Below are 20,304 nucleotides of genomic sequence, written 5' to 3'. Positions count from 1 at the left end.
GGGGAACGAGAGTCGGTGGGGCCGGGAGGGTTTCTGGAGCAAGTGACATCTCGGCAGAGACCTAAGAGCTGAGAAGAGAGCCCGTGACAGGGAGAAAAGAAGGTGCCCAGAGCAAGGGCAGCGGGGAGGGGGAGCCACGGACCACCATCTCCGTCCACCAGTCCAACCCCTCCGCGGGGCAACAGGGACCCTCAGAGGCCCGGCTTTATTCCATGTGGGTTCAAAAGAGAAGGAAAAGAAAGAAAGAAGAAAAGCAGCCTGGCAGCCCCCGCACAGGCCTGGGATCTGGCAGAACTGCCGGCTCCTCTCAGCCCAGCAACAGGAGAGGCCCCGTCCATCTGTGATCACGTCTGACTCACAGAAACGGTCCCACAGGTGAGAGAGGCCCAGAGACGGCCCTCTGGGAGGGCTGGGATGCCGGTGTGAGCCGCCCGTTTCCCAGCCCACCCAGGCCACGACCTGGAGACGGAAAGCCAGGACGCGGACAGCCCAGGGCCACGATCACGGTTCCCGGCCACACACGCCACACAAGCTTCTGCAATCCCTGCGAGGAGCGTGGCTCCCCGAAAGGTCACCCGCTCCCCTCCCTCCGCCCCCGCAGCAGCTGTTTCTCGGGCGGCGCACACCTGTGAATCTGTCTAATGGACCATCCATCACTGTGGAGCACACTCATCCGGGAGAGGCAGGCTGGAGGGAGACAGACAGATGACTAGACACCCAGCGGGGAGATGTCAAGGGGGTGGTGTGGGAAGGGAGGCAGAGATGGACAGAGATGGACAGAGGCAGACTCAGGAGAGAGGCGGACAGTGGACGTGCCACTGGAGATGGCTCCGCCCACCCAGTGGAAGAGCTGACAGAGGTTCAGGGTGGGGGCAGGGGCCAGCACCTCCTGCTGAGATGCCAGGCTTGGTGGCCCCAGGCTGCCCCTCCCCTGGTCACTTCTGCAGGGTAGATATAAGTGTGGGCAGAGGTCTCTCAGCTGGCCCAGGAGCCCCTGCAGCCCAGCGCAGCCCCTTGATGATAACGGCAACTGCAATCTGTGCAGCTTCCCGCAGGGCCAGGTGTGCATCCTCTTGTCTAAACTGAACCACCTTATATTGCCCCCCTTTTACAGGCAGGAAACCCGAGGCTCAAAGAGGAGAAGTGACCGCCAGGGTCACGGCCAGGCAGTGGTGGAGTCAGATCTTTTTTTTTTTTTTTTTTTTTTAAATATTTATTTTTCAAGTATTGGTGGACACAACATCTTTGTTTGTATGTGGTGCTGAGGATCGAACCCGGGCCGCACGCATGCCAGGCGAGCGCGCTACCACTTGAGCCACATCCCCAGCCCCTGGAGTCAGATCTTGAAGCTTCCTCTCCCTTAGCCCCGCCCCAGCCCAGGGGCCTTCACCTGCCCACTTCTCTGACAGGCTCCAGCTCAGCCCGGACACGTCACTCCCAGGCCAACGAGCCTTCCACGGCTCCCCACTGCTCCAAAGATAAAGCTGGCTTCGAGGCCCTTTGTGGGTGAGCGCCACCCTGGCCCCTGGGCCGTCTGCCCTGCACCTTGTGCTCATCTTCTCGTGGACTCAGGGCCCTTCGGGGGATGCCTGTGCTCCTGGTCCCTGTGGTTGTGTCTGCCTGGCTGGACTCACAGTCATCCCTCAGAATCCACCTCCATTCCCCCTACCCGGACCCTTTCCTGTCTGCAGCCCACGCTGGTACCTCTCTCTCAGGCCCCCACAGGGCCAGACTGACAGTCACTGAGCCACCCTCCCTCCTCCTCCCAGAGTCGCCCTCGACCTGGGTTGGCAGTGACTTCACAGGAGGTGCAGCGGGAGGCCAGAGCAGGACTTGAGCCGCTGCTGACTCAGAGCCGTGAGTGCGGCACCCTGGCCAGGGTCAGCCGAAGCCCAGGGAGGCTCCCTGCTCCCTGCCCTTTCAGCACAATCCTCTGTTTCTTCTCCATCTTCAGACCCTGGGGGCAGCCTTGCCTAGCTTGGGAAGAATTATGGCCCTGGTGTTCCAGAAGAGAGGGAAGCTGAGACACACTGTCCTGGAAGCAGCAGTTCCTGACCCATGACCCGTCTCCAATGTGACTGTCCACCACTGTCCTCAGCACCTCAGGCCCAGCTCTGCCCACGGCCGACAGGCCACAGGAGCCGGCCACTTCCTTCTCTCCCATCTGCTCAGTGGGTCTGAGGCACCCTTCCTGCCCCACAGGACTGGGTCGTCACACGAGGAAGAGTTGTGACACTGTGACATCAGATGATGGGGAAGGAATCCAACTGCCTGACCCTCCTACCCACGGTCACAGCCACAGCCACAGAATGCGCCAGGTCCGCCTGCCTCCCAGGGCTCTCCAGGGACTGCACCACCTCCCACTTCCTGAGACACATGCTGACCCCTGTCCCCTCCAGCCCAGTCCCTGCAAGGAGCAGCCTCCACGGCCAGGAGAACCTGAACCAGCAAGCCCTTCCCTGGGGACAGCGTGGGAGCAGGGGATGTACCTGTAGCCCCCCCACCTCCTCCTCCTCCTCTTCCTCCTCCTCCTCCTCCCGCGTCCCTCCCTCCTCAGCCCTGGGCCACCTCTTTCTACAGGCGCCACCTCAGCGGGGACTGCTCAAAATAAACTTGGGGGCGGACTATTTCCCGCCAAGCACTGTCTGGGAGCCAAGGGAGAGGAGCAAAAATACCAGTGGCCAGGGCAGGCCCTGCATGGAGCAGCCGAACAATGGCTGCCACTCCGAGCGGCTTTAAAAAGAACGTTTTAAAAATGCTTCCTCCTCCTCGCTTTTTCTTTAGCTAATTAACTTTCTGAGGCTCCAGACAGCGGGTGGCACGCTCACCCAGGGCTGCGGTGCAGGGCTCCCCGCCAGACTCCCAGCCTGTGGGACTCAAGCACCTCTGTGCACCAGGCTTCGTAATGTAGCTACCCACGTTATGGGGCCCATGCGCCACCAAGATGGAGGCTCCAGCTGTGGGGTGCTGTGGCTCACCCAGGGCCACCCTGCAGAGCCAGGGTTGGAACCCAAGCCCTGCCTAAGGGACTTAGCCTTTCTGAGCACCGCATTCCAAGTGTGCGGGGCGGGGGGGCAGGACCCCAACTCGGAGGGCAGCTGTGAAGACTCAGGGCCACCAGGCTGGCTCAGAGGTTGGCACTTGGCAGAGGCTGAGTAGCTGGCCTCCCTTTGACGGAGAGGATATGCAGCCAGGGCGCCTGCTTCCCGTGTGGACCCTACACCTGAGCACAGCCTCCCCCACCTGCTGACCTGGGCAGAGGGGTGACGGCTTCAGACACCTGTTGTCTGAGGAACAAGGCAGCGCCAGGGTTGGGCTAAGAACCTTGCTCAGCAGGATGTGGCAGAAGGAGCAGGGGTGGGGTGGGGGCAGGTCAGACAAGAAGACCCTGAGGAGACTGGTCAGGGACCCTGACTGAGCCCAAGGCTGGGGCTCGGGGGCAGAGGGAGCCGTGGTGTCACCTAGGAGGGCACAGGCACACCAAGCCCACCTCCAACAAACAGCCCTGCCTTGTGTGATCTGCCTGTTCCCGGGGTGTCACCGCTTCCTCCCTGGCCAGTTCCAAGGATGAACTGTTCGCCAAATTCCGAGGATGAACTCGTGGGCCTCTCCCACTGGCAGGGATGTGGCCCAGGGATGGTGCAGAGGGGTGCAGACACTCGGCCCCACCCTCGCGGGCAGCTGCCCCGGTGGGGCCTTCCCCAGGAGCACTGCCCCCACCCCGGCCTCTGGGCCAGGGAGGCCGGGCTGGACAGGGGAGGCGCTGCCTGTCACTCCAGCTGCGCGGCCCTCCCTGGAGACCGTTTTAATTAAGCTGGAAAGACTGGCAACCAGCAGCTCAAGGCAGCCCCAGGGGCCGCATTTAAGTAAATTGAATGGAGCCTGTGCTCAGGGAGCTGGTGACGGCGTGCGGCCCCCCGCACGGGCACGGGGCTCAGGTCTTACAAAAGGAAGGACGTGCGGAGGCCAAGGGGGCTCGATCTTGCCCCAGGAGGTGGCCTCAGACTGGGCCTCTGGCTGGCTGGGGGACCTCAGGTCAGTGACTCCCCTTCCTGGGCCTCAGCATTCTCAGCTGCCAAGTGGGGGTGCCCTCGCCAGACTGGGGTGCGGGCTAAGGGACCTGTCCCCCAGAGGTCTGCCAGACAGCAATAGCCAAAAATTGGTATTTTTCCAAATGGAGCCAGGACTTGTCCGGGCTGTCACCCCAGAGGTGGCCTGTGGACAGGGGCATGGGTGCAGAGCACAGTCCTGTCCTTTGAAGTGTCACTCACCTTGGGGCAGCAGACACCAGCATCCCCCTCCTTTGGGGGTGAACCAAAGCCAGCTCCAGCTAGGAGCAGGAGACAGGCACAGACGGGGCGGCCCACCTGGGTCCCCGCTGGGCACCTTCTGCCCTCCCCACCTGCCACCCACACCCGGCACCCACACTGGCCTGCTCATGGTGCTCGATGCCCATGCTGACGGTGTTGACCAGGATGGCCATCATGATGCCCCGGTTGAAGTACTTGCTGTCCACGATGCCCCGCAGCTTGGCCCGCGTCTCCCGCCACACGTCCCCACACAGCCGGACTGCCCCCACCTGCTCCTCCTCGTCCTCTTTGCCTAGGCCCGAGGAGCCCCCGTCCTCGCTGCTCCGGGGCCCGTCCCCATCAGCTTCAGCCTCGCCGCCACCGGAGCCACCGGAGCCACCGGAGCCCGAGCCCTCCTGGCCCGAGTCGGTGCTGCCGGGACCCGAGGACCGCCGGCCCGCCTGGTGCTGGCAGTGCGGGCAGCTGGTGGGGTCGGAGGCCAGCATGGCAGAGATGGGCTGCACCAGCGTGTGGGGCGTGGGGTCCAGGGCGCTGTGTCTCGGGCACAGCTCTGCAAAGCAAACGAGGCAGTGTCAGTGCCGACCCCAGGCCTGGCCACCAGGGCACAGGGGCCGCCTGGAGCAAGCCTGTCCCACCTGGGGGTGACGGTCCCCCTCTCTGGGCTCTGTCTGGAGCCAGGTGGAAGCACAGACCAGCAGGCCACGGGAGTCCCTGCACTGACACACGATGGGACTGGGGCAGGTGTCCCTGCTGTTGGTCACTTCTGCCCTTGGTGCTGGGCCAGTCACTTAACAGACCCTCCCAGGTCCTGGTCACAGAGCCCGGGGACTGGGTGTGACTATGAAAGAGTCTGTGTGGAGAGGGGACAACCTAGGTGGCCGAGGTGTTCCTCAGCTCTCCGCCTGTGTCTCCCGGGGAGCGAGGGGACGGAGCCTGGGGCGGGGCAGGCTCACTCTGCAAGCCCCTGGACACCCCGACACAGGAGAGTCAGGGCTGGGTGGGGACAGGCAGGAAGGGACGCAGGGGCCACAGCTCACATGCCCTTCATGCCCCAGGAGAACCTGAGCAGCCTGTGGCTGGGCCCAGGTCTGAGGAGAGGTGGCAGAGAGGCCTCCCTCTGGCTGGTTGGGCGCTTCATTAAGTTTTTCTCTGTTTTTCTAGAACAATCACGTTTTGCTCATGTAAGGAAAAAAGGCAGCAATGAAGGGAAAGCGAAGCCTGTGACGCGGGACAGCTGCCCTTCGTCTCCGCACTTGCCTCCAAGTGCTTCCCAGCCCTGGACAGAGCCCTGGGACAGCTTCCTGGCTCTGAGCCAGGGGCCCAGCACCACCCACCCCGGCTCCAGAGGGCAGGCCAAAGCCCTTCCGGCCCCGGACACCCTGGGGGGAGGTCTGCAGGCCCAGGCACGGCCGCAGCCCCTCTAGAAGGACTCCCCTGCCGCAAGCTCAGGGGGAGGGCGGCAGCGGCAGGAAGGCCTCAAGGTAGATGCCCTCCCCGTGTCCTCCAGCAGGCGGGTGCCAGCCTTGCCCAGACCCCAGCTCCCCTGTCTGCAGGCTGGGCCAGCCCACGGGCCACCTGGAGCCTCCTCCAAGGCCACACCCGGACGGCTGGCATCCCAGGGTGGTGGGCCACAGCCTCCGGCCTCCCAGGGCGGGGCCTGGGTGCTGACCTCATGGCCACCAGGAGCCGAGGCCGGCTAACCCCACCCCACCCCATGGTCGGGGTCACACAGGGAACAGCACATGGCACGCTCCTGCCCCGCTGCTCCGGTGACAGTTCCAGGGCCTGCCAACTGCTCAGCACCCAGCTGGGAGGAAAGGGGACAGAGCTGGGCCCTCCCCTCCCTGCCGGCCTCCTCCTGGGACTGGGGTGTTCGCAGCTGGAGGTGGACACTTAGCAAAGCCCTGGGTAACTAACATTCCATGTGACTGGGTGACACCCAGGGCCACTGAAGTGACTCCCTCATCTCCTTGGACTTTATTTTTCCCATCTGAAAACCAGGGTACTATTTCCCAGCCTGCCGCCTTCTGGGGACCATGTCCGCTCTCAGGATTCAGGTGAGGGGCCCCTTTCCCACAAACTACCCGGCAGCACTTGGCATGAGACATGGCCCCAGCAGGGGCAGAACAGGGTGGCTCATGTCCCTGCCTTGCCAGACCTTGGTGCCAGGTGCCAGAACTCACAGCTCAGCCACAATGGTAGCTGGGGACAGCTACAGGAGGCTGGTGGATGGGGACCTACAAGACTGAGGTCAGATCACGTTCCCCTCTGCCCAGCGCGGCTCCCGGGGCAGGGCCCAGGTCTGTGCGCAGGGGAGTCCCCCGGGGCTGGGGCTGAGCCCTGGGGTGAGCAAGGGAGGCCCGGGCAGGTGCGCCTGGAGCTCCTGGCCGCCGGGGAAATGCTTGACCCTGAAATGAAGACCCGGCCCCAAGCCTTGGGACACCTCTCTCGGGCTGGGGAGGTGGGACCCATCAGCAGCAGGTGGCGGCACACCCACCGTCTCGTGTCAGGGCCACTTACTGCAGTGCCTGGGGTCCTTGGCGTGGGGCCCGGGCCTGGCAGGGGCAGGTGCCCCTGGGCCCAGGGCCTGGCGCCGGCTCTGCAGGGCCTGGTAGAGGCCCAGGGTGCGACGCTTGGCCTTGCGCAGGATGTGGCAGACGTACTGGAAGATCTCCTCGTAGCAGTCGCCGGGCTCGGCGTAGCTGGCCACCGTGCTGGAGGACAGGTAGCGCTGCCGCTGCTCCAGCATCAGCCGGTGCTCCCGCTGCTTGGTCTCCGAGAACTGGGTCGCTATGACAACGAGGCACAGGTTGATCATGAAGAAGGAGCCCACCTGTGACCAACGGGAGGAGAGGACAGGGACAGGGACAGAGGGGACGGTGGGGGAGGGGAGGTGGAGGTGGAGAAGGGGCCAGCAGGAAGACACAGGGAGAGAGACAGAGAGAGGGAGAGAGAGTCAGGGAGACCCCGAGACAGAGATGGAGACGGGGAGACAGCAGCCAGAGTGGAGAGAGGAGGAGGACGGGGACAGACCAGAGACACCCACAGAGGGAGGACAGCAGGGGGCCAGCAGAGAGCAAGGACAAGGGGGACACAGGAGAGAGTGACACAGGCTCAGGAAGATTTGGGGCATGGGTGACACCGAGTTGGGGGAAGAGACAGGGACAGAGAGGAGCAGGGGAGGGTGGAGGGTCCCAGAGAGACAGAGGCACAGACACAGATGGGGACAGGAAAAGACGGCTGAGGCCTTGCTCCAGGCGAAGGCGTGGCCCAGGCTGCTCTCCAGGCCCCACGGGGCCCACTCCAAGCCAGGCCATGCTCCGGCCCGAGGCCCCGGCCACCCCCGACGCTGGCATTGAGGCCAGGGAGGGAGGCTGCGGCCCATCTTGGACCACTTGGGCCCTGAGTCCTACTCTCCAGCCTGGACTTTGGCTTTCTTTGTGCCTGAAGGGACAGTTGGGGAGAGGCTGCCCAGCTAGCACAAGGCCCCGCCCCTCAGGGGCCATCCTGGGCACAAGAGGTGTCCTGTGCTTCTGGGGTGCAGCCCCTCCCCTGACATTTGCAAACTTCTGAATGAGCTCAGCTGCCAGTGGCCAGAAGGGCCAGCGCCTGGCCTGTGCTCTGCCCCACCTGCAGCATGACGGGGACTGTGTGGGGGCTGAGGAGCCCTCTCCAGCTGTGTGGCCCAGGCCAGGGATTCAGAATCGAAGCTCGTGCCCCTGCATGGCCAGGCACGAGGGTGAACGTCAGTGTGTCTGTCCAGCTCTGCCCTCTGCACCCTCCACGTGCCTCAAAACACTCGGCCCCAGCCAGCTTGCTCTACCCTGGGACGGGACCACCTGGGGCCCCTCCTCAGCAGCAGCAAGAGCAGCAGAGCACACTTATTGAGCACCTGCTGTGTGCGGGGTTTGCAGGTTTGGGGCTCTGCCTTCCCAGACCCAGGAGCTAAGTGCTGTCACATGCCGACTTCATAAAGTGGCTCGAGGGCCACCCTGGCTCCCCCGGAGGAGCAGAGGGCAACTTCTCCAGCCCCTCGGGAACTCCGGCTCCTCTACCACCCCCAGCTCCATGGCGCTCCTCCCGCACGGCTCCCATCCAGAAGGCGCTCCCCTGCTCGACACCCAAGGCCTTTAAGGCTCAATTCTGGCATCTCCTTCAGGGACCCTCCCATGTCCCCAGCCTCCCCTGGGTGGGGGAGGGCCCCGGGGCTTCCCTCCACCACGGCACCTAAGAGATAGGCCAGGAGACTCCCCCCAGACTGGCTGAACCGCCCCTCCCTTCCCAGCACTGGGCTCCGGCCTGGTGTGGGGTGGGCCTTCCTGATTGTTCTGGTGAGTGGACAGCAGAGCTGACCAGGCCGGGTCCCTTTCTCTTGTGTGGCTGGTCTCCTGGGTCCAAGGCCCCGGCCTCCCCAGGAGAGCACTGCAGCTAAGCCAGGAGCAGGGGCATCTCGGGTCACTTGCCAGCGCCCTGACCCCCAGCTCAGGATGGGGGTGCCCCAGCGGGCCAAGCATGCCCCCTCCCACCACCAAGAGGCCAGAGGACCAACCCCACAGTGGTGGGGAGTGAGCAGCACCTCCCGGGAGTGAAATCACCTTGACATTTTGGGGTGACTGCGCTGTGGTTGAAGCTGCAGTCAGGCATGACAAGGTGGACGAGCCTGCTCTGGGGACACTGTGGGGACAGGAAGCAGAAAGGCCAGCCCGCGAGGGCCGACAGAGCCTCGTCTCCTGGTCAGCCCAGGGGGCAGAGCTGCCTGAGAGGCAGAGGGACCTCCCCACCAGGTCACCAGGGTCACGCGCCTCTTTCCAAACCTTGCTCTGCTAGTGGCCCCACACTTTGGTTTCAGAGATTGTGTCTTCCTGTCCCAGGAAAACAGGGACAAGCCGGGGCCCTTGAAAAGCACCATCCTGGGGCCACACCTACAGCTAAGGTCATGAGAAGGATGTGTTCCCAGAGACACATGGCAGAGAAGCCAAGCAGGTGCAACGGGTGGATCCAACGCCCAGGAGTGAGAAACAAAGGCCCTCAGAAGTGACAGACGCTTCCAGCAGCCGCCCCTGATGCGCCTGTCAATCACCCCAGTCAGCCGCATTTAAAAATAGCCCCTCCTGCTGCCTCCCCCCTCCTCCAGTCCCCTTCCCCTGGTCCGTGGGTCCTGAGCCAGCCCAGCAGCCCCGGCTCCCGACACTTACTATGATCAGCAGAATAAAGTAGATGAAGTTGTAGAAGGAGTGGGCATCCATCACGTAGTACATGATCTCCACCCAGCCTTCCAGGGTGATCACCTGCAGCCGGCACCGAGGGCGAGAGGGGAGAGCCTGATGTGCACCAGGTCGCAGACACGCCGCCCTTGTAGGGCAGCCTCTCCATCCACGCGATACAGACCAGGAAACGGTGGTTCAGAGAGGTGAGGACACTTGCCCAACGTCAAACAGCCAGGCAGTACTAGAGCCGGGACTTCAATCCTGGTCCCGCTCACTCTAGACCTCACCCCATTTTCTGGCTACCGTGCCAGGGCAGGCGGGCTGGGAAACAGGAGCCCAGAGGTCCCAGCTCTACCTCATCACTGGGCTACTGGCCCACCCGGGGCCTCAGCTGCTTCTTCGTACACGGGGATGGCAGAGGCCCCCGGGCACGGCTCGGGTGAGGCTCACTGGATCCCAAATGTGTGCACTGGACGAGGCTGGTGGGACTGTCTCCCCTGCCCCACCCGATGTCTTCCCAGAGAGGGAGAGGGGCAGCCTCAAGAAAGACCAGCTCAGAGGTGTGTCTGTCCCTGGCAAAGCCCAGACACGGCCCCAAGACACGGCCTGCAGCTCTGAATTCCCAGTGCTGTGCTCCTGCTCCTCATGGCTACAGGCTTCCCGGCTCTGCCCGCGCCAGCCACATCCCTCCTGGGGACAGGGGAGCTGAGTCTTGACTGAGCACCCACGGAGCATGGGCTGCCTCCTGCCCGTCACCTGGCCTATTCCCAGTACCCAGCATGAGGGGCCTGGGGTCATACCCATTATAAAGATAAGGAAACCGAGGCACAGAGAGGTTGAGCAGCTATCCAAGGTCCTTCAGCCCCATTCCACAAACAAACCCTCTGCAGAGGACAGGTACGGGGTCAGCGCAGGGCCAACCGTGCCACCCAGGCAGGCTACCGTGGCTTTGGGAGGGCAGGTGTGTGCACTGGGTCACAAGATGGGACATGGCTTCCACTGACACGGTACAAGCTGATCTCTGCTGTCACCCCACCAGGAATGTCCTTCCTCCCTCGCACCCCAGGGGACACCGCGTGCCTTGGCCAGTCCTCCAAGGACCGCACGTGTGTCCTGCCTGTCCTCTGTGGGGACCTCCCAGCCGGCACCTCTGCCTCCGGAACCTGGGACTGCACACGGCACAGACTCTGCAGGCGGCCGGGCCAGTCCCCATCTGGCCATTTATCAGTCTGTCTGCCTGTAAGACGGGCACAATGGCACCTGTGGTGCCCGCAGGCCGGGCAGGTTCCAGGGAGACCGGGTGGCAAACACCTGCTGGGTGGAGCGGCTCCGGTGGCCCCGGGCCTGAGGACCTCACCTGGAAGATGACGATCCAGGCGTAACCGATGTTGTCGAAGTTGATGGCGCCCTTGTGGGGGTTGGCGCTGCCCGTGCGGCACACGTTGTAGTAGCGGTTCCAGTTGACGCAGAGCCCGCTGGCGTTGAGGTCCGGGCGCCCCGCCCCGAAGTCGTAGACGTCGTCCTTGGACAGGCAGCACTCGCGACCCTGCTCCTTGAGCGGGGGGATCTCGTGGCAGCCCATGATGCCATTGTCCCCCGACAGGGAGCAGATGAAGGGCATCTCGTCGTCTTCCTCTGGCTGGTAGTAGGGGGGCAGGGCCACGTCCCCTTGTCTGCCCAGGGTGAGGGCGGGTCAAAGAAGGGAAGGGAGGGGTCACTGCCAGGAGGACCGGAAAGGGAAGGCCACGCGGGGGCAGGCTGGCCTGAGTTCCTTTCCCACCTCCCTCAGTCCCACTGTAATCCCCTGAGAGCGTCCCCTCCCCTGGGGAACTGTCCCCGACTCCCTGGGACCTCACCATGCCTAGCCCAGACCTCCGTTAGGGCTGCTGGGACAGCTAAGTCCAGCTCCCCAGGGAGGCCTCCAGGCCCTGGGCCCCTAGGCTGTTGGGTCAGCACATAGTAGGTGCTCAATAAGCGCATGCTGAATTCACCAGCCCAGCAGACAAGGGTAGTTCACCTGTGTGCCCCTGCACCAGCCCCTCCTCTGCTCTGGATCCGGGGACCAGAGATGACACAGAGCCCATGGGGCTAAGGCCTAGGTCCCCCCAAGCCCATGGGGTCCTGGCCTGCTCTTCTCCGTGGACCTGCCAGGCAGCTCAGGGTCACCCAGTGGGAGCACACCCAGGCGGGGTTGGCAGGACGATGGAGGGAAACCGTCCTAAGACGGCAATGAACTCCACCTCCTCACTGTGAGTCCTGACGGGACCAGAGAGCCGCAGAGCCAAGAAGAACCACGTCGAAATCACCGCACCCACCGCACGGCCCGTCAGGGCCGAGGATGCTGCAAGTGTGAGCACACACGTGTGTGCACTGTCAGAGGTGTGCAGACCACACGACCCTGGCGGGGCCATTTGGCAACAGTCAACAGGTGACACCCCACCCACTGCATCCTGTCACCGACTCTAATAAGGCATCGCTGGGGACAGCTGGACCTTTCAGTGATCGGTCCTAGGACAACCGAAGGCCCATTAAGAGCATCAGCACATCTTGATGTCCCCCCGCCACCCAGCGGACACAAAGCCACTGGAGACGGAAGATTTAAAGGGCAGCTTCTAAAAGCCAGCCAGGGAGAATGGGCTTCGGGACCTTGGGCTAGGACACAGGGCAAGGCTAAAGAATGCCGGTGAACTGGATGTCACTCTTGAACAGAGAGACTCTGCCCATGGAGAGACACGGCCAGAGTGGGAAAGCAGTGCCTTCGTCCTTGTTTCTGGAGTGAATCCACTGAGTGACTGTGCGGCTACTAATTTATGCAACTATGCATTTGGGTCGCTCCTGGGTTTGGGGCTCTTGTGCCTTATAAATATTCCTGCCCACGTCCTTGGGTGGATCTAAGCCGCCCTTTCTTTTGAGCAAATGCTCAGGGGCGGAGTTGCCGGCTGAGGCTGCACCCGGCTCTGCCCTTCCGCAGAGCTGCACAGAGTCTCCACCAGCAGAGTGTGGGCGTCCAGGGCGCCGACGGCCGGTGGCACTGAGCACCGTCAGCCCTGAGCTTAGCCGTCTAGCGGGGGGTCATGGGATCTGTGGTTTGAGTATGCGTTGTCCCTGAAGGACAGCAGTGGTGAACGCCCTTCCACAGTCCATCGGCCGCGTGCCTGCCCCTTGTGAAGTTTCTGCTGAGCTCTCTGGGGCCATTTTTAGATCTGATCATTGGCACCTGTCGTGACTCCATAGATTCTGCAGGTTTGAGCTCCTGGTGGACACATGTACTGCAAATATTTTATTCCAGCCTGGGTTTTCCTTTTGAGAATTAGTCACTCTTGAAAACTCGTCAGCAGAGGTCTGAGAGTCACGGCCACCATGGATCCACCCAGAAGGCAGAGTCCCTGGGCCTGAGTGCAGGGTGGGGAGGGCTCACTAGAACTGGACACAGGGCCCGCCTGGCGGGTCCCTGCCCTCCCTGGCCCCTGACTCTCACCTGAGGCATCCCCTCGGAGCTCTCTGCCAGCAACACTGCCTCAGTCCAGGGAAGCTGGGGCAGCTGCGCCTGTGTCCAGAACCCAGCTCAGATGACCAGCCTCTCACACAGCACCAGGCAGCCCATGCCTGTCCCCGTGGCCACCATCCAGCCCTCCTTCTCCCACTGCAGCTCAGCCATGCCTCCCACCCCTCCTCTGAGGTTACCCACAGCCTCTGCTGGCTGACTGCAACTTACATGCTGTGTGCCCTCGGGCAAGTGACCTCACCTCTCTGAGCCAAGTGTGAAATGAAGATGATAACATACTTCCCTCACAGCACCCTGCTGAGAGTAGTGCCCAGCATGTATTGAGGCCCCTGTAAATACCAGATGTCTCAACCTGCGTCACCCTACGGTCACCCTCTGGGCCCCTGGGATTCCAGGTGCCATCTCAGCGCCTGCCCTACGAATGACCACGCCCACCCCCAGGAACTTCTAGGCAAGTGGGGGACACAAGGACACCCCCAGCTGCCTGGGCAACACTCAGCTGCTCACGGTGCTGCCTGGGGCCAAGCCCTTTCCCAGGGCCCGGTGCCCTGTGGCTTGGTCACCCTCACAGTACCCCACGGTGGGGAAACTGAGGCACGGAAGTTTGGACACTTGCTCCCAAAGTCACAAGGCTAGCAAGTGGCCTTGGCAGAAGTTGACCCCAGAGGCCAGGCGTCATGTGCCTCGCCCAACACCACCCCAGCCCCCCACCTGCCAGGAGACACCCCCGTCTTTCCAAGAGCCACTCGGCCTCCCGTCCTCAGACTGGAGAAGCCTACCCTGCGCTGGCCTCGGACCCGGCTCCCTCTGCCACAGCCCAGAGCCCAGCTGCTGGCCGCGCACTCGCCCAGAATGGAGGCCGGGTGAAGTCCTCCACAGCCCGAGGCCACGCACAGGGCCTGGCCACTGGAAGGGGCTGATGGTGGGCCACGTCCGGACACCCACTCAGGGGCCGGTGCTTGGAGGGAGCCTTGCTGTGTGGCCCTGGCCACGTCCCTTCCCTCTCCAGGCCTCAGTGTTACCTGCACGGTGGGAACTGGACAGAGGCTCCCGGAGGCCCAGCAGATGATGAGCGCCCGGCCCCATGTCCCCAGCAACCTCCCCCCCACCGTCACGGCAGCCAGCTCGGGGCTGGGGCCACCCCACAGGGCCAGGCCTGACAACGGAGAGGGGACGTGCAGGGACCAGGCGGGGAGACCGCATGGCAGGAGGAGCCGCCGTCCTCGTCCCATCCTGTCCTGCCGGGCTGGAGGCACACTGAGCCTTGAAGGCCAGGCCAGGAGAAGCGGCTGCCACCCCGTCCCCTCCCCGACGGCCCCAGCCACAGCTCAGGTCGACATTCATGTAACCCCCAGCCCCACGCAGGACCCTTCCCCACGAGGCGGCCCTTCCCTGCCTACCCAGGGGGCCCAGCGCTCGCTGCAGCGACCCTGTCCTCCAGATCCACGGGACAGGGACAGAGAGAAGAAGCTCAGCCACCCCCGCGCTGGGTCCCCACACCCCCAACAGGCCCTTGGCCCGGGGAGCGTCCCTCAGGAGAGACATTCAGGATCCGCGCCCAGCCTGGTGCTCCCAAGGGCAGGACCCATCTCAGCAGGACAAAGAGCCACCGCCGGGCCGTGTCCAGGGAGAGAGGGATGAGAAGGCTTTCCTGTCCTGGGCTCCCGCGTCTAGCGCACAGTGGGAGCGACACAATTGGTTTTTCTGACTGACTGGCTGCAGCCTGGGAGCTGCGTTCTGGGGCCCCACCCTGATGGCGCTGCTTCTGCGCCCGTCCCGCCCTCCCTCCTCCTGTCCGGGGACCTGTGGCGCAGGCGAGGGGGTCCCCACTCACATGGTGAAGTTCTCCTGCAGGAAGCAGCGGTTGCGCAGCAGCCCCGCCCACAGCTGCACCCCGATGATGCCGAAGATGAAGAAGACGAAGAAGCAGAGCAGGAGGACGTTCCCCAGCATGGGCAGCGTGTCCAGCAGCAGGTTCACCAGGATCCGCATGCCTGGAAGGAAGGGCAGGCAGGGGGCGCGTCGGCGGGAGGCGAGGTCCTGGGAGGACAGGAGCAGGGGACGGGGACAGGGACACACTGCCCAGGCGCCCAGGGCACCCGGCCTGCACGTGTGTCCCTCTACCCAGAAAGCCAGGAGAACAGCTCCGGGCCCTGCCGCACTCACACAAGATGTGGACACACTGTGCGCACCCCCCAGGGCTGGCCCAAGCGGGATCTCCAGTCTCCATGACCCTGAGAGGTCGAGGATCCCGCCTCCACTTCACGCGGGGAAGCCAAGGCGAAGGTCAGAGACCTGGAGTCACTTGCCTGGGCCACTCAGCTAACAGCAGGGTCTGATGGACACCAGGTCCCGCCCTCCTTCCAGAACCCACTATCTCGCCCACACTATGTCCTCTTCCTGGGACACCCCGGCAGACTCCCATTCAACCACCACAGCCCCCAAAATGCCCTTTCTGGCCGCTTCTCCGGCCCTTCCTCACCCCGTCCCAGGTAGAGCTCATCCCTCTCTTCTGCTCTAGGCAACCTCAGCACCTGTCACCTCGCCCCGGCTGCCATGCACATCTGTGCAGGTTGCACACTGCACAAGCTGGGCCTCTCCATGGGCACCCACACCCTCGCGGCCTGGCATAGCTTCCTTTCCACCATCCTGTCTCATCTACTGAGCTGTGAGCTCCTAAGGGACAGAGCCTGTGTCTGAGCCACCTCAGTGTTCCTAGAGCCAGCAGGTCCTGGCCCAGGAGATGGTCTCAGCTAACTTTGTTGAATGCTGTTGAATCGCAGAGGCCGAGCAGCATCACGGGAAGAGTGTGGAGGGCTGGGAGACCGCGGTGGGGACAGCGGCCCTGCCGGGGTCTGTGTATTCCAGGGCTGGTGCCGAGGTGGTTATTAACGAGGATAATTATTTGGGATTTGCATCACAAACTGTGCGTGGAGCGATTTCTAATCAATAATTAATGCCCACCGCCACCTTGCCTCCCCACAAAACTAGGTCAGCCTCCTCTCAGGAAAGGCAGGGGCTCCCGGCAGCGGCTTCATCGACCGAGGGTACCAGGGGGTCCCCAGGCCCCACCTCCCTATGGCCCCCAAACCAGAGCAAGAAAACAGGCCCCCGCAGGACCCCGCAGATGGCCGGCTGCCCTGGAGAAGCCAATGGCCGGCCCTCTGGGGCCTCACTGGCTCACTCATGCCCACGGTCACTCACCAAGCACCTAGTTAGTGCCAGCTGAGAGCCAGGCACAGGGCTGGGCCCAGGAGCCCACAGCTGAACACAAAGCCCCTCTTGACCCGCCTCAGCGATCCAGCCTGGCAGCAGGGCAGGCCCAGACCCGAGGACGCATGCGTGCAGAGGCTGGACACTGGAGGAGCCTGCCACGTCGAGGGACAGGGGTGGCCAAGGCCTGGCCGTGTGGCCCTGAGGACCAAGCAGGAGACGGCTGGGGCCGCGGCAGAGGGCTCTGAGGAGGCGGGACCCGCGGGCGACGGGCAGGAGGCCATGTCGGTCATGGTTGTCCTCAGAGGCCCAGCCCCTGGTCGGCTCTGGGCGAGGCCAGGGCAATGCTGGAGGCCTGGCAGAGGCCGGCACAGCGGAGGAGAGGCCGGACCAGCGACAGGGGGAGCCGCAGCTCAGCGCAGCCCCCTTGGCTGACCCCTGGGTTGGCCTTTGCTGCTCAATCAATCTCAGCTCCCTGTCGCCCAGGATGCGGACGTCTGAAAGGCTCCCGAACACGCGCCCAGGGAGTCCCGGGCCCAGGGCAGAGGCACAGTTAGCTAATCAGGGCCCCGGCAGGAGCTGGGAGAGGGGGCCGGGGAGAGGGGGCCGGGGAAGAGCCCGAGGGACCCAGGGTCTCGTTCTCTGTGTCCTGGGTCAAGCGATCAGGCAGGACGGGCCAGCCGGCTCCACTCTGCCCTCCGCTCCCCTGACCCTGGGCACACGAGGCAGCGCAGGCAGGAGAGAGGGGAGAGAGGGACAGAGAAGACAGAGAGAGAGAGACAGTGGACCCAGAGGGACGGGAAAATGGGCACAAAGAACAGAGGGGGACAGCACAGGGAGAGGCAGGACAGGACCAGAGCCCGCAGAAGGGGAGAACACGGAACACAGGGACAGGCAAGCCAGCTGGATGTCACCCCCTCAGGCCGTCCTTCCTAACTCCCTCCACCTTCCCAGGCAAACCCTCCTCCTCCAGGCAGTCTTCCAGGTGCCCGCCCCGGGCTGGTCAGGAAGGCCTCCAGTCCCCTCTAGTCCTGTCTCCCTCTCAGCAGGGGCTTAGCAGGGATCAGGCGATCTGGAAGGGCCAGGCTGCAGGCCACCAGAAGAGCCACCAGGAGAGCGTGGGGAGGGCCTGCTCCCAGCCAAGAAGGCGGGGGGGGGGGGGGGCCGGGGCACTGATGCAGCCCTGTCCTGCTGGGCACCCAGGCACAGACCTAGAACACGAGTTCTGAGTCCCAGTCCAGACCTGGTGGCCCCAAGACAAGAACTCGCCCTCTCTGGGCCCAAATGGCCTCATCGACAGATGGGGACAGTGGCATGTGCAATCCAGCCGGCCTCTCAGGAGCACTGCCCAGTGGGGGCACCTCTGATGGAAGAGCCCCTCAAGCCAACAGACCACCCCGGGAAAGTTCAAAGCCTTATCCCACCAGCCCCGCCATGCTCACGGCCCATCCCACAGCCTCACAGCCACTGTGGTTCCGGCTGGACACAGCCCCCGCCCTCCCCTGGGCCACCGGCCACTCTACCCACAAGATCTTGCTGCACTCTGCCCACAGCAGGGGTCCTGTGGTTGCCATGCCGCTGCCCACGCGGGGGCTAGTCCAGGCTGGGGTGGCCCTCTGGGAAGCCCAGCCCCGGGGTCACCTCCAGGCCCAGCACTGCAGAGTCGGGGGCACTTGGCATCGCTTCATTAGACCTCAGGGCCTGGGGGAATCGGCCCAAGTCTGGGGTGGGGCCAGTGGACTGTCCTCTGCAGCGAAGGAGCTGGGGCAGATGACAGTGGCAAAAGCATGAGATGCGCCCCTCCCCACCCGGGGAAGGACCCCAGACCAGACCTCTGCTCCGGGGGCCCCGCAAGCAGGGCAGCCCCTCAGGGGAATGGGTGGAAGTGGCAGGTGACAGGTGCCTTCCTGACAGCATCTCCCCTCCAGGTCCGGGGTGCTCTCCACAGACAGGAGCCGTCAGCCCAGATTAGCACGGCCACTCTGCCAGGCCAGCTCAAGTAGAACTCACTGGGCATGTGCCAGCCAGGGGCACAGCCTGTGGCCGGGGAGGGGACACAGAGGAGGGGACGCCTGTGCCGTGGCCTCCAGGCCTGGTCTGGCCGGGTCAGTGGAGGGCGCTGAGCAGGCAGGAGAGGCCGTCTGCCGCCCCTGCCGCAGCCAACGCCAACTAATCAGGGGCACAGCGGGCACCGGGGAGGCCGGGCCAGGCAGCAGACGGCCAGGCTGCCGAGGTCACAGCTGCTGGCCCTGGCCCAGCTGGAGAGAGCCCGTGGGCTGGTGGGGGGGCCTCTGAACCCACCCAGCCAGGGAACCCCCATCTGTCCACCCAGGAGGCCTCAGGTCCCCAGAGCTGGAGGGGCTGGCACCTGGGGGTCGGGTCGGGCCCACCCTTCTCACTGAAGGTCCCTGTCCGCTGCGGCCCAGCAATCCCTATTCATCCTGCCAACGTCCTGCCCACCCCTCTGTGATCCTCTCTGGGTATGCGTTGGTGCCCTCCCCCCACCCATGGCAGCTCGTCCCAGCCCTGTGGCCCCCGGGTCAGCTGCCACCTGCAGGGAGGGGCTGTGGCTGAGGTTCTTTTTGACCCCACAAGTGGCCCGAGGGGATCCACGGGAGGTCCTGGCGTCCCTGGCCCGGGCTGGCTCCCTTTGCCCCGCCCACACCTAAGCACTTCCCGTCCTGGCTGCATCTCATTTCCTGTTCCCAAGTCAGGCTCTCGCCAGGTATCTGGCCAGATGCTCCCCGCCACACGCCCTGCCCCGTCCACTCCAGGAAAGCAGCAGCCCAGGAAGCCAGCCCTTGTCCCCTCCCCCTTCTCCCCAGCCTCCCTCTCTTCTTTCCCCACGGAGGCTGCGGGCCTTTGGGGACCCTGGGGTGCTGGGGCAGACGGCCCTAAAGCCCAAGGTGTGGCAGGGCTTAGTGCCCAGAGCCTTCAAGTAAAGGCGCGTCTCCATAATGAGATGTGCCACTCCTCTTCCTCCCAGATCCTGCCAAGATCAAGCTCCCTCAGAAGGAATCCTGGGCCCTCCTTGTCCCTCCCTAGGATGGCTGGCCTGACGTGACCCCTCTAGGCATGTGCCTGGGCATGAGGACAGGGGCCTCCTGCCCTAACCACTGCACTCTCCTGCCTCCTGCATGGCCCTGACTCAGCCCCAAGGGCCCTGCAGCGTGGGAACCCTGCACCTGGCAGGGAGAGGCCGCAGACGTCTGCAGCAGAGCAAGCTACAGGCAGATGGGAGGTCCTGGCGTCCCCTCCAGGTGTCCCTACACAGGGACAGGGGCCCTTAACTCTGTGTCTCCTGTGGCGCTTGTCAGTCAAGAGGGCACTGAGTGCCTATGACAGAAAGAAGGTCAGGAGCCCTGGGATCTTGTAAGGGCAGGCTCAGATCCCAGCTCTGCCCTGCCCTCTGCCTCGGGGTCTCCATCCATAAACTGGGCATCACCATGTTTTGAAGGAAAAGTGATTCAGCCCCTGTTAGACACTGTGACAGGTTTGTCCCAAGCACTTATGATCCTTATCCAATTCCCAGATGTGAACAACCTCCTCCTGCCTCCTCTGACATGTGTCCCCCGCCCAGCCACACTGCTCCCAGGAGACACCTCTACCCCACCTGTGCACATGTCACCTGCCAGGGACACTCCCTGGGACCTTCTGTGCACTTGGTCAGCTTCTTCTAAAACCAGCCCTGGGAAGACATCCCTGATGCCCCCCACCCCCCCCACACACCCAACGCTCCCCAGCGCCTTCCTCCACATGGCCGCCCAGGGCCCTGCACCAGCCAACCGTGCGGAACAGACCTGCAGCTCCCAGGCATGAACTGCCCCGCCACACACAGCATGGTCAGCGCCCTGCCTGGCCCCAGGCCTGGGAGTGCCTTCCACACCCTTGGCGGGGTCTGCCGCCAGAAGAGACCACATTTAGAGATAATACAGCCCCCTCATGCCGAGGCCAGAGAAAGGTCACACAGTGAGGAAGCAGAAGCCAGTCTCCTGCCTCAAAGTTCATCCCTCCTCCCTCTCCAGCCTTCTCCTCTACGTCTCCTTCCCTTTATCCTTCAGGGCTGGCC

The 20,304-nt window shown here is 63.9% G+C and overlaps 1 protein-coding gene across 2 annotated transcripts in view; it reads right to left on the bottom strand.

The window, feature by feature from the left end:
• Cacna1i (calcium voltage-gated channel subunit alpha1 I) overlaps window positions 1-20,304 on the bottom strand; it is a 93,315-nt gene that overhangs the window by 28,419 nt on the left and 44,592 nt on the right. For both annotated transcript variants that reach the window (XM_046429702.2, XM_058574259.1), the window contains 5 exons: window positions 14,857-15,016; window positions 10,875-11,190; window positions 9,506-9,598; window positions 6,831-7,143; window positions 4,433-4,860 (listed from right to left, as the gene is read on the bottom strand). In XM_046429702.2, coding sequence (XP_046285658.1) covers window positions 4,433-4,860; window positions 6,831-7,143; window positions 9,506-9,598; window positions 10,875-11,190; window positions 14,857-15,016 — 1,310 coding nt within the window. The remainder of the gene's footprint in view (window positions 1-4,432; window positions 4,861-6,830; window positions 7,144-9,505; window positions 9,599-10,874; window positions 11,191-14,856; window positions 15,017-20,304) is intronic.

The sequence above is a fragment of the Marmota monax genome, unplaced genomic scaffold, assembly GCF_021218885.2.
Source record: "Marmota monax isolate L192 unplaced genomic scaffold, Marmota_monax_Labrador192_F-V1.1 WCK01_AAM20220418_F8-fsc00051, whole genome shotgun sequence".
NCBI lineage: Eukaryota > Metazoa > Chordata > Mammalia > Rodentia > Sciuridae > Marmota > Marmota monax.
Note: the sequence above shows the minus strand (reverse complement) of the source record. Positions and strands in the feature narration are given on the sequence as shown.